Source organism: Lactuca serriola, chromosome 5, assembly GCF_051521515.1.
Source record: "Lactuca serriola cultivar US96UC23 chromosome 5, Lser_US96UC23_V15, whole genome shotgun sequence".
NCBI classification, from domain to species: Eukaryota; Viridiplantae; Streptophyta; class Magnoliopsida; order Asterales; family Asteraceae; genus Lactuca; species Lactuca serriola.
Genome location: NC_136412.1, coordinates 133,692,697 through 133,709,358, shown reverse-complemented (window position 1 = coordinate 133,709,358; position 16,662 = coordinate 133,692,697). Strand labels below are relative to the sequence as shown.

The following is a 16,662-nucleotide window of genomic DNA, read 5'->3' as shown; positions in this document are numbered from 1 at the left end:
GGATTATAAAATATGAGGTAGGTATATTTTTGTCGGGTTGTTGTATAGCAGTCAACTCCTTATGGATACATTTTTGTCCGGAGACATTAATTTCCTTATCACGCGCAATTAATTTAAATGTATAAAAGCACATGCTTTTAATTAAACAAGGTTTGTTGAAGAGATGCTACTTGTATTAAGATAGAAATTCGTTAGATTGGAAATAAACAATAAGTGTGTGTGTGTGTGTGTGTGTGTGTGTGTGTGTGTGTGTGTGTGTGTGTGTGTGTGTGTGTGTGTGTGTGTGTGTGTGTGTGTGTGTGTGTGTGTGTGTGTGTGTGTGTGTGTGTGTGTGTGTGTGTGTGTGTGTGTGAGAGAGAGAGAGAGAGAGAGAGAGAGAGAGAGAGAGAGAGAGAGAGAGAGAGAGAGAGAGAGAGAGAGAGAGAGAGAGAGAGAGAGAGAGAGAGAGAGAGAGAGAGAGATGACCAACACATTAAGTTCTATATATTGCTGGGCAACAATGGATTGATTCTTATCTCTTACAAAAGCACATCAACCTTAATTCTTTGAAAGCCTAAGTCTTGTTTCTTACTTTCCATCGATCATCAAAATAATGTCTGTCCCAAAGCAGTTTGAACATCTCAGAATACCACTAGAAGCTATAATATCAGCTACCAACGACTTTGCTAAAGACAATTGCATCGGAGAAGGAGGCCTTGGGAAAGTTTATAAGGGAGATCTTCTCCTTTTGAACGGGCCTACCAAAGTTGCTTTAAAACGTTTAGATCGTACAGCTTGGCAACAAAACCCCGAGTTTTGGAAAGAGATCATGATGCTTTCAGAATACAGACATGAAAATATTGTCTCCTTCTTGGGGTTTTGTGACGAGAAAGACGAGAAGATCTTAGTATATGAGTATGCTTCTAACAACAGTCTCGACTTGCATCTCGATAGCAAAGATCTAACCTGGGTTCAACGTCTTTCAATATGCATCGGGGTGGCTCGCGGACTGGAGTACCTTCATGATCCTACAGGTACCCATCAAAGAATATTACACAGGGATGTTAAAAGTGCAAACATCCTTTTAGATGAAAATTGGAATGCAAGTATTGCAGATCTGGGTCTATCAAGATTTGATCAGGTTAATCCTGTAGGCACGATGGGATATTGTGATCCAATTTATTTGGAGTCAGGGATCCTAACAAAGGAGTCAGACGTTTACTCCTTGGGTGTGGTATTGTTTGAAGTTTTGTGTGGGAGGTTGTGTATCCAGAATAATAATAGGCGTGGAGGATCATTGATCCACCTGGTAAAAAAACACTACAAACAGAACAAGCTAAATAAAATTATTTGGGTTAATATAAAGGATGAAATAAACCCAGATTCTTTGACGGCGTTTGCAACAATTGCTTATCAATGTTTGAATATCGACTATCAAAAGCGTCCATCAATGAACGATGTCGTGAAAAATCTTGAAGATGCACGGACATATCAAGTACGCTCCTTTTTTTCCTTTTACTGGTTCATTTATTTTTATTCTAGCCTTCATCTATGTTTTTCATTAAAACATCTTATATTTGTTTATCTTTTTCATCTATATAATGGCTGTTAATATCCCTCTGAGCAGTTGAAAAAAGCCCAATATAGAAATAAGAAATCTGAAGTTCAGAAAATAGAGAAATCGAATTATTCAAAAAATTCTATTTCAGTTATTCATACAAAATTGCACTTCAGTCCGATAATCTAAATCACAAATCACAAACATAATTCAGAAATCAATTTCAACGATTCAGAAATTCGATTTACACACATTAAAACTTTAAAATATGAAAGGGTACTCTACTTCAAACTTTCGAGGAATACGATTCAGAAAGAAGCCAATTGGTGCACGTACTCTAGACTCTAGAGTCTAACTCTCAAAAGATTGATTCACAAAGAAAATCATCTAGCTTTCGTTTGCTGCTATTTAAAAAAAAAAAAAAAGTGAAAATCATAATTAAGAATTATGAAAGAACAATGTATTGTGTATTTGTGGCGGGCGAATTCTGAAAAATAAAAGAAGAACTAATGTTAGAGCGTTTGATGTGGGAGAGACGGCGTCTTTTGGAATTTCCGTTTGAATCGACAATTGAAGTGATTATTATATTGCCTTGGGCCTGATTACTTATTAGAATCCTATGTGGGTGCGACTAGTGTTTTATAATATTTATGTAACAAAAAAAATCATAACAAATGTTTTTAGTGTAGAAAAAACAAACTATTTATTATTATATTTATTTTATGGAAAAGAATAATAAATGTTCATCTACACATAACCAAACTAGTTGAAAAGGATCATCACAACTTTTTAAAAGGTTTGGACTATATATGTCAAAGGAAAATCAAAATTTTGCACACAATCTAGTGGGATAAATTTTGCAATTTTGAATAAAATTATTTTACATCGAATTTAATCAAAATCAACATATATCAATACTTTTGCGTCGTATGACACAACTCACACAAGTTTATATGTTTAGCTTCTACAATTTAAAGCAAGTTTATTCATTTAATTTTATAGCTTTATAAGTGAATTATACAAATGGACAAAAAAGTAATTGTAGATCGTCTCTTGGCTTGTGTTGTAGATATATACCGAGGGGACCAAAATATCACTACGAGATATAAAATTAGCTACCGACAACTTTGCTACAAACAAATGCATCGGGGAAGGAGGATTTGCAAAAGTATACATTGGAGAACTAGTACAGTCGGAGGGATATATCATGACCGTTGCTATAAAACGTTTAAATCCGACAAATGAGGCAGGGAACCGTGGGTTTGAAAATGAGCGTAACCTTTCTCGATACAGGAATGGTAATATTGTCAACCTTTTAGGATATTGTAATGATGACAACGAGGAGATACTTGTGTATGAGTACGCAGCTAAGAGAAGTCTCGACTTTTATATAAACAGCAATGATCTAAGATGGGTTCGACGCCTTAAGATATGCATTGGGGCAGCTAGCGGACTAGTGTACCTTCATAATCCTGAAGATTACCAAAAAAGTGTATGGCACCTTGATATTAAAAGTGGCAACATCCTACTAGATGAAAATTGGAATGCTAAGGTTGCAGATTTTGGTCTATCCAAGTTTATTGTTGCTAAGCAGGAAAACACATCTCCTATATCTGGTGCTGTTGGGACACCTGGGTATTGTGATCCGGTATATATAGAGACAGGCTCACCAGCAAAGGAGTCGGATATTTATTCGTTTGGCGTGGTGTTGTTTGAACTTTTGTGTGGGAGGTTGAATACTCCCAATAAATATGAGCATCGATCTTTAGCAGAACTGATAAGAAATTGCTACGAAAAGAATGACCTAAGTGGAATTATCTTTGGTAATATAAAAGATGAAATAAGTCCTAGTTCGTTGAGAGAGTTTGTCACAATTGCTTATCAATGTCTGAAGAGAGACCGTGAAGAGCGTCCATCAATGAAAAAGATCCTGACAGCACTTGAAACTGCACTCGAACGTCAAGTACGTTGCTTTTCTACTTTCTTGATTCATTTCTTTATAGTAATCTAAATCTATCTTTTTTTTCCTCATACTTTTGCGAGAAATAATATATCCTGTTACACTACCAATGAATGTGATCCAAATGATAGGTGATTGGATCTTTTACTAGACTATGTTTGTTTATACCTTCTATGTGTCCTAGTGTCACATGTAAAGCATTATATAACCAAATTTACATCTCTATTCAGGTTTTACCTCTACATCTTACACCACCACCAAATCCAAGTTCAAAGAGCAGGAATGAGTATCAAAGATCCTTAAAGCCCCTAATTTGGGAGACAACCCGTGCCACTCTTGGAACTTTATGGGATGTGTCTCTTGAACATGGAAACCAATCATGGTAAGTGGGTTTGTTGGATGGAAATTGCAAGCACTACTTATAACACGCATGTTATCTAAGGCATGAGTAAAACGTATCATATTATGCTTTAGCTTCATTACTAAAATTGGTGAAATTTCTTACTTTTAGGGATCCTGAAATCGATATTACTGAACTCGAGAGTTTGTTTTGCAAATACAAAGATAGAGCTCACCTAGGTTCTGAAAAGCCCAAGCCAGAAAACCGTTGTCCGGTTAGTTCATTCAGCATGTACTTTAACTACCACTATACTACTAAAATAAAATAAATGCCCATTGTTTCATTCTTTGTGATATACTCTTTTAGATACTTTATAAGCATTCTTAAGTGATTTTGACAATTTTCTTTATAGGTTCATTCGGACAGAGCAAATAGTTGCAAAATTATGCTTCAAGACATAAAGCTTCCCATCGCTGATATTACTGTAAGTTCATTAGGATTTTGAAAAACTTGATATGGAATTAAAACTGATAAACTAAGCCAAGTCAAAACTAGTATGCTTAGTTTTAATTATAGAATTTTTTTTGTTCTAACCGGTGTCTGAACCAAAACACTTTTCTTCCATGAAACCACCACGTCTAGATAAGAAAGTAGGTTGTGAATCATTATTCCAACATGCTAATCTTCAAAATTGGTTCATTAGCTTCGATTATTAAGCTTGCAAATTGTTTTAATCCATTCAATTTCCCAATGTTTAATAGCTTGCTGCATTAGCATTACATTAATCCATTTATATATAACTTTATCTTTTAACCTCAACAAGAGTAATATCCATATAACTCTCCAAATATTAGTTAATTGCTATATCAACATCCTATTTTTTGTCATTATTCATTTATTTCTCATATCTATAACATCAACAAGAGTAAAATCCATATAACTCTCCACCATTCAATAGAAAAACCAAGAAGAATTAAGAATAATTGTTATATCGATCTGTTTGAAAGTTGGGTCATTATAACCACTCACTTTAAGTTCATATTTGCCACCAAAGACTAAGATCATACCTTTTTGTCTTTTGCAAATACTTAATTATATTCTTCACCGTTCTCCAATGACCCATGTAAGGATTTCGCTGATATCTGCTAACCATGCTCAAAGAAAAAGCTACATCAGGGCGACTACATGGCATATCATACATGATTGATCCTATAGTCATAAAAGGTTCCCTCATTGGGAGACTCTTGAAGATCATCAAGATCAATTCTACTCCCACTATCTCCTTTGTATATGAGCTCTCTATCATGAAAGACTCCTCTTCGAGCTATGAAAACAACGTTCTCACTTCGTCTATAGAACAAGTATCCTAATAACTTATGTGGGTAACCAATGAAAATACACTTCTCGGCTCTGGGTTCTAGTTTTCTTGAGTTTCGTGTCTAACAAAAACTTCACAGCCCTAGACTTCGATATGTGCGAGCGAGGTAGGTTTCCCTGTCCACATTTCATGAGGTGTTTTGGAAGCCTTCTTAGTAGGAACAAGATTGAGGATATAGGCGATTGTCTGTAAGGCATACCCTCCTGAATGATATAGGAAGTGAAGCTTGACTCATCATGGAATGAACCATGTCATGAAATGTACGATTTCGCCTCTCATCCATACCATTAAGTTGTGGTGTCCTAGGAGGTGACAATTTTGAAATGATTCCACATTCCTTAAGATAACAAGATATTCTCCACCTCTATCAAATCAAAGCATCAATATCTTCTTGTCCAATTGACACTCTACTTCATGCATAAAATATTTAAACTTTTAAAAAGCTTCCGATTTATGCTTGATTAGGTAGATATACCCATATCTACTATAATCATTAGTAAACGTTACTTAGAAGCAATTTGCATCTTTAGTGACAGATATGAAAGTCGCACATACATTTGTATGTATTAGGTCAAACAATCCTTCACATCTTTCACATGTACCAGTGAAAGGTGACTTAGTCATGTTGCTCAATAGATAATACTCGCATTGATCATCTGACTTTAAGTCAAATAATTTCAACACTCCATCCTTTTGGAGTTCGACAATACGTTTCTTGTTTATGTGTCCAAGACGACAATTGCATAAGCATGCTTTGTCCAAACTATTGGAAGAATCAATATTATAAACACAATCGCCAAGTTCGTTCACACATATAGTATTTTCATACACACCATTACAAGGAAAAGATTTAAAAATAAATGGATCATTTTTATAAACTAAAATTGAACCATTGGCATTATCAAAACTATAGAGATAACCTTGTCTAAATAAAGCATCAAATAAAATTATGTTTCTTGTAAATTCTGAGGAATAACAAAAGTTGTTTAAATCAACCCTAACACTATAGTCAAACATTACCTCATAAGTCCCAAACTTGGTAGGAGGTGGCTTTTGCTTATTCCCCATTATTAGGTTCAACTTTTAATGCTAAACTTCTTCACTTTCCCTTAGTCCCTGCATATAGAATGAACAACAACAAAGCTATTGATGTAAAAGATGATAAAAAGGAAATTATTTCAAGCGAATCAGTATGAACAAAGATTGAAGATGAGAGAATATGGATTTCTATCGTATGGGAGAGAATATTTCAAAGTGTGTATGAGAAGAACAATCATATATCTTTAATATCTTCCACTTTACACCCTCACGAATCCAAGCTCAACTCGCGCAACCTTTATCTTTAACATAATCTTCTCTAGTACCCGCTCTCCAACTATATGCAACATGGCCGGCTCAACCAGTTTGGAGGCTCTAAGCGAACCAAAAAGTTGGGGCCTTTTGTCATTTACTATACTTAATGTTATCAACATTTTTGTATGTAGTTAAAAATTTTAAAAACGACACTTTTTTATTCTATAAAAGCTAATGTTGCATTTTTCTAATTTATATTTTCTCTTTGACATGATTATTAATTATTTGATTAATAATAACAATGAACAATCACCAAGAAAACTACTATACGTATAGAAGATATGGATTAGCCGATTAGGAATTTTGGATTATACCTGTTCCCTTGATATTTGATAATAGAACTTTAGAAGATAATCGAAAGTCAAATTCTGAAATTTGTTCCAACCTGATTTGTATTTTTTGTATAGGGGTGTAAGTGAGCCGAGCTACTCGTAAGCTACTCGGGATCGACTCGTTAAAAGCTCGACTCGAGATCGAATTAAACGAGCCTGAGCCGAACTCGAGCCTAAACATGAGGCTCATTTATGAAACGAGCTCGAGCTGAGCTTCAATTAATGGGCTCGCGAGCCTAAACAAGCTTAAACAATCCTATATATATATATATATATATATATATATATATATATATATATATATATATATATATATATATATATATATAGAGGCTCGATTAGGCTTGCGAGCCCATTAAATTGTTCACGAGCCAAGCTCGAGCTTCGTTTTAAGGCTCGAATCGAACTCGATCTCAATGTTGAGCTTCCTCAAAATTAAACGAGCTGAAGTCGAGCTTGGTCAGACTCAGGCTCGGGCTCGGCTCGGCTCATTTACACCACTAATTTTGTAATCGGTTGTAACCAATGAAGAATAGAATAAAAAACTAGATAACAGAAAAAATAAAAATCGAAAAGTATTAATCCTAATCAACTTGAACTAATAACTATTAACCCTAATTAGATAATCATATCTGATATCTTACATTATAAGTATGCCAATTTCAGATACAATTTCAACAACACAACGACACACCCTAATTAGATAATCAGTTTCTTAGATTCATATGACAGATAATGGAAAAATAAAAGTGAAAAGTCAAAAAATGGCACATACCAGTTTCAGTGATAACCTTGAATCATCAGAAATCCTTGAACAATTGTACTCTTTGACTCACTTTAACATCGCTATACCATAAAAAAAAACCCTAAAGCAGTCAACGAGAAGGAACAAGTATGTATTGTGGACTAACAAGTAAGAGAGGCTGCAAAGATTGACAAAAACAAGTACACATCTAGTACACATCTGAGTCGCAAACACCGTAGTTCGCATATGATGAGGAGATCGGGGAAGAAATCGACATTGACGGAGAGGAAGAGAAGAGTGGCGCTTCTGTTACATTCTTTTGAGACTTCTTAGTTCTCTCCTTTTATTTCTTTTTTTCTTTTATGGTTATCAAATAGTTTAAAATTTCAGAAGTTATTTTTGGTGTATTTGTTTCCTTCATATTAGGGTTTTTAGTTATTCACAAGACTTCTTGTTTGTATTTTTTTGGAGTCCTGTTCATTTCAAGTCTCTCCAAAGTTTTTTTTTTTTTTTTTTTTTTTTTTTTTTTTTTTTTTTTTTTTTTTTAATATGCAAGAAATAGTTTAAATCTATGTATAAACAAGTATAAGTAGGCTGAAAAGTGGGGAGGCCATGGCCGCCATGGCCTCTAAAGAGATTCGTCCCTGCAAACAGTTAGACGTATTACCTAGATTGGGAAAATAAATCATGCAATATCAAAAGTCCTATTGGTTTATTAAGTTAATGAACACTTTAATTTCTGATATAACATTGCAACATTATATAAGAAGTTGTGTTTGATTTGCAGAATGCGATCCTTGCATTAGATTCTTCTGCTCTGAGTGCTGATCAAGTTTATGATCTTACTGAACTTTGTCCTACAAATGAAGAAATGGAGATGATAACGGTACAGTCTGCTTACTTCTTTCTTGTGTTAGTTTGTATTCTTTCCATTATATCCATACATAACAAAGATAAAATTATGCCAGGTCATTTGTATATATATAACACCTTAGCAATTCAATTGTGTAGCTTGGGAAAAAAACATAAGGGTTTTGTTTCCAGTGTCACTTTAAGGAAACATGAACCGATAAAAAAATGGTAATTTATGACAAGAACAAAAAGTAGAAGATTGAATAAAATTATGGGCGAAATCGAGGCCGCAGAAAGTAAAAAATAAAAAAAATAAAAAAATAAAAAAAAAAATTAATGGTTCTCTTGAGAAAATCGCTTACATTTTTTATTTTTTTTTATTTTTAAATACACATGTATGTCTAACTTGTGTGTAGTCTATGCCTATTGCATACATCATGAATGGCTATTATTCATCAAATCTGTAATTTTATACATTTGTTAAGAACTTGTTGCTATAAATATTGAGTTTTGGAGACCAATCATCCGTTTGATCCGATTGCTTTCTATGGGGGCTAAGCATGGGTCCCACTCAAGTTGATAACGTTAGGATTTGACCCACTAGTAGTTTTTTAGGTAACTCATCATCAGAAATAGATTTCCATGTACGATTGTTAACTTACGCATGTTTGGCGGTTATATTAATAATATATATCTCTACTCCATCAGTGAATTAGACGGTAACTCTCATCCTGTGAATCTTGTTAATTCTTTTTGTTTTGTTTTTTTTTCTTCTCATATTTATTATGCATGCATGATTTTCTTTTTATCAACGGTTAATCCTAACAATGATGCCTAGACTTATACTTAATATGCAATCGTATTTCTATATCTCAGAACCATACTCGAGAAAAGGAAACACTAGGAGAGTGTGAACAGGTATTTTTAATCATAGATTGGAAGTTTAATTGCAGAAAGATATAATCGCACCTTAGATATAACATTATGGTACTTTGCTTTTTAGTTATTCTTGGAGTGTGCGAAGATCCCAAGGATAGATTCAAAACTACAAGTATTTGCATTTGCAATTACTTTTACCCGTCGGGTAAATATTCTTACATAATTAATCTTTTTGCTATTTTACTTTATTTATGTCTGGTTTAGCTACCTTGTTTATTTGAGTTCAAAAAAATTTGCAGGTTAAGAATTTCAGAGACACCCTAAATATTATCAAAGATGCTACTAAAGAGGTAAATTTCATCTAGGTCCAATTTAATATTTAACTCGCAAGTAAAGCTCATACCCTCGGATGAGGAAGTATCATGTTGGATTTTAGGCTACCCTAATGCACCCTCAGATTATGAACATACTTATACACCAGTTTGCAAAATCATAATTTCTTCTACAAAATTTAGATCATGGAATCAACAAAGCTGGCTAAGATAATGCGGATAATTCTCAAGTTGGGGAACAAATTAAATGCAGGCATAGCTCAAGGTACAGTAGGAAGTGTTGCATAAATATCTTCATAGATGGGACCTTATATTTCCTTATCGTGTTTCATGCAATGATGTATATCATCTATGTTGCAGGATCCGCCAAAGGATTCAAATTAGGCAGTCTTAATAGATTGGATTGCACATGGGCAACAAACAAGAACGTCACCCTGTTGCACTTCCTATGCAAGGTACATCCTTGACTTTTAATTTTGACGTATATTAGTTGATTACTAAAAAGAAAGCTATAATTATGATATCCACTTAACCAAGTATTCACACACGAATCCTTTGAAACAAAGTAACTTCTTGTTATGTAAACGATCTTTCATTAGATCGGGAAATCAAGTTTATATCTTTCCTAGAAGAGATACAGATAGAGATAAACCAACAAGTTGTTAGTTCAGGCCCTCAAGTTAAAATCACAAATATGTCTTTACCTGAGTTTGATAGAGAATTGAGTTATGGAAATATGTATATATGGAAAGGAAATAAGAAAAAACCAAAAGCCTACACTTTCATTCGTAGATAAATGGTTATATATAGTCTGACAAGGAATGTACTTTAAGCATAAAGAAAAAAAAAAAAAAATCCTACGTAAAGAACCCGTAACTGAATATTACTTCTCAACCCACGGTGTACTTTTAATTTTCCATAAGCTTTAAGAATTGGTCAAACCTTCTGCTCGACTCCTTTTCTATTCAAACTCTAAACTCTAAAACAAACTAAAATACACTATAAACAAAACAAACAAAAATACCTACTAAGATCAGCCATGCATCACATGACTTTCAAACCAATTAACCCAACCAAGTCTATCATAGTTTTCTTGGGGACAAAATATTAAAATGTGATAAAGATACAAACACATAATAAACATGCGAAGAGAAATTATGAACACAAAAATTTATGACTATTCGGATGATCAGAGTAATCCTTTTATTTACACATGCAAACTAGAGATACTTTTATTAGAATCGTGGCTGCCACACATGATTTCTACTTAGGGTTACAAACATACAATAACATATATTTATATTAAAAAAAAAAATTGACCGCTTCTTATGGGATAGTGCCCACAAACCCAAAACGTCATTTGGCTGTGTGGTTCGCACGATATTTAAATTTCTTCATATGTCCAGGACGAGTCAGAAAAAAAAACTCTTACTGCTATTGTAAATTCTTTTTTTAAATAATTATACATATAATAAAAAAATTTGAGCCCTGTCCAGCTACCCACTTTGCTCTTCCTCAACGCCCCCTATGATGGTTTGTGCACAGTAGACCTTGTGCCAAGCGCTGCAGATATTGTGCTCGAACACTGCCGGGTGCACTGCAAGGGGTGGCTTCCCTTTTCCCCCACTAGCTCTTTTGGGAGCGGGACCCGATTGCTAAGTCTAGGCAATGAGGCCAAGTTAGATAGTAATCCACAACCATAAGATAGCTGGAAAGTATTATCCAACTAAATACCATATCTGGTATCTTAGACATAAAACAATGTGCATTTGTGTCCCTTACTGTTTCACTAATTTGAATGTAGGATTGGGTTTTGAGACACATGTTTTCTAAATAAAAAAAGTTTATAACACAAAACATAAACAAATTTGAGGTAAAAGAATGGGTGAATGCATACAAAGACCATATATGTGAACGATATTAATAATATTTTCTGTCTCATGGAATGAATTGCCAGAAAATGAATTCCCTACATTTTCTTTATGAAACTTTATGTCAGTTTTATCATTTTTTAACTTTGGGTATGTACATACCACTATTGCATATTAACAGGTGGTTGCTGAGCAAATGCCAGAGTTGTTGTATTTTTACAAGGATCTGATACACTTGCAAGATGCATATTGGGTAAGCTAAATACCTTAAAATTAGTCGAGTTTCTTCCTGGCAATAGGATGCCTAATGCTGACTTGTAATCTTTTTTGTTTCATTTGGGTAATCACATCAAACCATAGATACAAATTAAAGATTTGTATGAGGAGAAGTGTGCAATAATCAATAGTTTTGAAAAGGTTAAGCAAGAATTCGATGCTTCAGTCAGTGATGGGAGTGTATCTGCTAAATTTCGGAAGGTAAATAAACATATATTGGTTTGATTTGCATGTATCTTTAGTATAACAGGCTGGAAAACTATGAATGACCTACGGGGACATAATATTTTATTGAATTGAAAACTAAAGAATCAAAATAATGAATCAATAGCTTATGATTAGCGTGGTTTAATCATTGAGTTGACAAAAGTTTAAATGCATTTATGTATTTCTTAGCTGGAACGACAATTTACTTCATACCAAGGTTTGAAGGATTCCATAATCAAGAGGACTGAATTTGGATCCTTTAGTATACGCCTAGAAATCTCCCTACCTAATAAAAAAGTAACAAATTTAATCAATTAGAGCTTGAAATTAATTATTTGGCACTTGTCAGTCTTTGGTTTGTTCTCATTAATTACATTTCCAATAATTCACTCCTCCCTTTTACACATATGAAACACACGTCAGCAAAAGTTTGATTTGTAATATCTGTTGCCTAATTTATTACAATAACCCTTAATCAATAAATGTAATTTCAAACAATCAAAAAATTTGATTTGTAATATCTGTTGCCTAATTTATTACAATAACCCTTAATCAATAAATATAATTTCAAACAATCACACCACCTTTATGCAATCCCTTCAAATATACTAAATCCCTGCATAACACCTATTCATTGTTATTTTTACAATGTAATTTTCAAATTTTCAAATAAAATAATGCAAACAGTTGTACAATATACTCAATATATATACAAATATTTATCTCATCTGTCGTGAATATTCACGAATTTATTGTTATTTTTCTTCATTACTTCACAAATAAGTATTGTATGATATATATCTTCAAAATATATTTCACATTTTCATTTAAAACAACGATTATAATTTTATATAAAGACAAAAATATATATCTTAATTAATAATTTATTTACAATAATTGATTAGTAATTATAAGTTTTTTTTTTAAATATTTAATTTATTTTATAACCGTGGTTCCCATGGGTTTTAACCTAGTTCATTAATAAATGAGTGACCAACAAAACTTTCAGCCACTCAGGATATTTGATTTCTATAATATCTCAAGATGCATGATTTCAATACGTACTCAGTTCAATGGAAGTTTCACAGATGTAGTACTAGCCTAAATCTAAATATTTTACCCATTTGTTTCCTTTATATGTGGACAAAGTGTTGCATAAAAACAAATTTTGTATGTTGGTCTTAAGGCAATACATATTGCACCCACACAAGAAAGAACATAATTCATATAATTAGTAATGAGTATCAGACAATTTAGTCTATCTTTTTCTTTCGAAAAAGTAAATTAATTATACATCACCCTTCAGGCCTTGAGGACATTTCTTTATAGTGCTGATGCAGAACTCCCATCTCTGATCGCCCTGTTTGATGAAGTGGTGAGTAATTCAATTATGTCCTTTAATTATTATATATGTTCACCCTAACATCATTAGAATTGAACGAGCAAAATATTAGTTTACTTCGTAACAAGCAAACATGTCTTGCAGGATCGATACGCAGAGTCACTTGTCATATATTTTGGAGAGGATCCCAATCATTATTCATGGGGACAAGGTTTGTTGTAGTTTTTAATGGCATTATTTCTTAATTACAAGCTAACGAGAGTTTTTTCTAGCTATTTATGGTATATATGTAAACATATATGTTAGGACGATCTAATTTGTATCACAACATAATAAGAGCAATCGTTTTACACCTTTATTAACACAAAAATAAAAGGGTAGGTAAATCTAGAGCATGACATAATCAGTATAAAACTAGTGATTCAGGGCTTTTATTTAAGTACATTTTAATATGAATGTTAATATATGATTATTCATATATTTATTTTTATTTTATTATTTTGATATGATTCTTATATATGTGTAATATTATAGTAAATTATAATGTGAATATAAATTTAAAAAATTATTTACATATTCTAAAAAATGAAATAAAGTTATATATACAAAATTTATACTATATAATAACATAAGAGTAATGTTTTTATATATTCACTTTATTTAGCTTACCATATATATATATATATATATATATATATATATATATATATATATATATATATATATATAATCGCTATCTCTAGGGGCGTAGCCAATATAGGCCAAGGCCCACCAAAACAAAATTAAGGTTATATATATATATATATATATATATATATATATATATATATATATATATATATATATAGTATGTGTAATATATATGTTTGTTAAATAAAAGGAATTGGGGTTGTAATATGGCCTATTCTATTCAAAACTTGAAATTAGTAGAAGTGAACACATTGTTGTCTATGTCGATTAGACTCCATTTTAGATTAGTTTAATGAAGTAAGATAACATCGTGTGCAACTTAAAATAAACAATTTAGTTAATAATGTATATATAGTTACATTGTGTTATTGTTTGAGGATATTTCATGATTTATTCATTTTGTTTTTGCAGTTATAACTTATCTGGTGTATTTTATCGAGATGTTCAAGAAAGCACATAATCATAATAATATGAAGGCAACTGCTAGAAAGAAGAAATTGGAGACAAGTACTAAAGAAGAATGATGCAAGATTTCATTCTTATACCAATATAAAACTCCATCATAACAAGCAATGCACTTGTAACCATCTAGCTAGGTTCAAAGTTCTTATGTAACATTGGATAGTATAACATATAAATAAGATAGTAAGGGATCCGCCAAAAGATGAAATCAGTAACTCTAAGCATATACATTGTTGATACCGGTTATTCTCCTGATTTCCATGCGTATATGTTCATATAATTAATTGACACATAATTGTGTTTTTCTCATGTAGATCAACCTAAGGTGTATAATACTTAATGTAAAATGTATGTTATATGTTATCTATAATCTAATACACAAAGTGAAAAAGATAAAAGACATATATAATAAACTACATAAATAATTTCCTACTTACATGTGATCCATTAATTACTTGAACCTGACAAAGAAACAATGCAAACTACCAATATAGGGATAGGTATCAAATAAAGTATGATCAACTAGTGCATGCTTCACTTCCACGTGTTATAATATGAGAGCCAAAACATGGCAGAAATACAGGCGAGACAACCAACACCTTCCTTTGAATTTTATCTCCCTTGTAATAATTAAACAAGACAAACCGAACCACTTATAATGTTAAAATCAAAACTACCAAGAAGCATACCCCTTGATTTTCAGACTCCAAAAAAACTAGCTCAATAATAAGACCCATTAGCTGTAATTTAGTTGTAACTCATTGTTCGAACTCCCCCACATTAAATATATTCACACTTACCAACTACCTATAGAAAGGATGTTTTGCTTGCGAATTGGAAAAAAGTTAGCCACTCTTGTTGGTTTTTGTTGCAATATATTGGGCTTACTTTTTTGTTTACATCTAGATCATGAATGAAGTGGAAGCTAGCAAATACCAATATGATTTTTCCTATTATGAAACTTTGGAGTTTTGACATCAAAATGATTACTTTATTGTTGCCAGACATCTGGTCAACGCCTTCTTGAAATGGGATGGACCCATAAACTAGAGGCTGCAAAATAAAAATTAGATTGTTCGACAATCAACGGAAAAGTAAAATTAAACTCTAACAACCTCAAAAGTATTTATAGACGTTATTATTCAAGGATATTTAGAATATATATTTATGAAACTTAAAAGCATTTATAACATCACTTGTACAAAAACAACATTTGGTCACGACTTTCTCAAAACATATTAGCTATAATAGCATCCACAATGGTGAATTTAATGAGAGAGTTGATTGAAGTGGCAAGTCTATGTGTCATCCAATGGATAAAACTCTACCATTATGAGATGCCACCTTGGCATTCAATGGATTTGGAGTTTAATGGCCATCAAACTCTTCAATGAGCGTTGTGTAGTTCAATGCATTGTAGGAAAAAATGATAGAGTTGTGTGGATTCTAGAAAGATGATGTGCCAATTCATTGAACTCTATGGAGTTCAATGCATTGTGAATGACCTAACTTTTCTTATTTGTATGGCAGAAGGTCAATTTATGAGACTGTATTATTGTTGTAGCTCTATATTAATTTAATAATCGTGACATGTACAAAAAATACTCACACCTTTAGCCTTGAGTTTTATAGGAATAGTGACAAGTATGTGTCACAGTTTTACATGGTGTACGAATGTTATCATTTGTCATGGTTTTTGGTTTTGTTATTGATATCTAGACCATAGAAAATGATAATTTATGGTCAAGAAAATCCTTTTTTTTTATTAAAAAGTGGTAGAATTATTAGTCTCATCGTATAGGAGTTAAACGTGACTACTATTAGAATAAGTGTCCAAGTGTAATGTCCCAAAATTTAAGGAAATAAGTTTCATCTTTATAATAATAAAACCATCATCCAAAACGTATTCATAAAACCATAAAAGAAAATCAAAGTATGCCAATAATCATCCAAATACATCAAGTCAACAAAATGCAGAACAACATGGTATATGCGATGCGATCATCCCGAGCCCTTCCCTTTCTATCCGGAAGTACCTGAAACATAAACAGAAAACTGTAAGCATGAAACTTAGTGATTTTCCCAAAATATCTCATACCATACATC

The 16,662-nt window shown here is 32.5% G+C and overlaps 1 protein-coding gene across 1 annotated transcript; it reads left to right on the top strand.

Annotated features, from left to right (window-relative positions):
* Positions 1 to 234: 234 nt before the first annotated feature.
* On the top strand, positions 235 to 14,851 carry LOC145052995 (uncharacterized). The gene is made up of 16 exons (XM_079000951.1): positions 235 to 1,474; positions 2,607 to 3,500; positions 3,728 to 3,879; positions 4,009 to 4,111; positions 4,250 to 4,321; positions 8,433 to 8,531; positions 9,374 to 9,415; positions 9,501 to 9,581; positions 9,676 to 9,726; positions 9,892 to 9,973; positions 10,069 to 10,163; positions 11,761 to 11,832; positions 11,940 to 12,056; positions 13,369 to 13,437; positions 13,549 to 13,615; positions 14,506 to 14,851. The coding sequence occupies exons 1-16, from the start codon at positions 593 to 595 to the stop codon at positions 14,616 to 14,618; spliced, it is 2,991 nt and encodes a 996-aa protein (XP_078857077.1). The 5' UTR covers positions 235 to 592; the 3' UTR covers positions 14,619 to 14,851.
* The last annotated feature ends 1,811 nt before the right edge of the window (positions 14,852 to 16,662 follow it).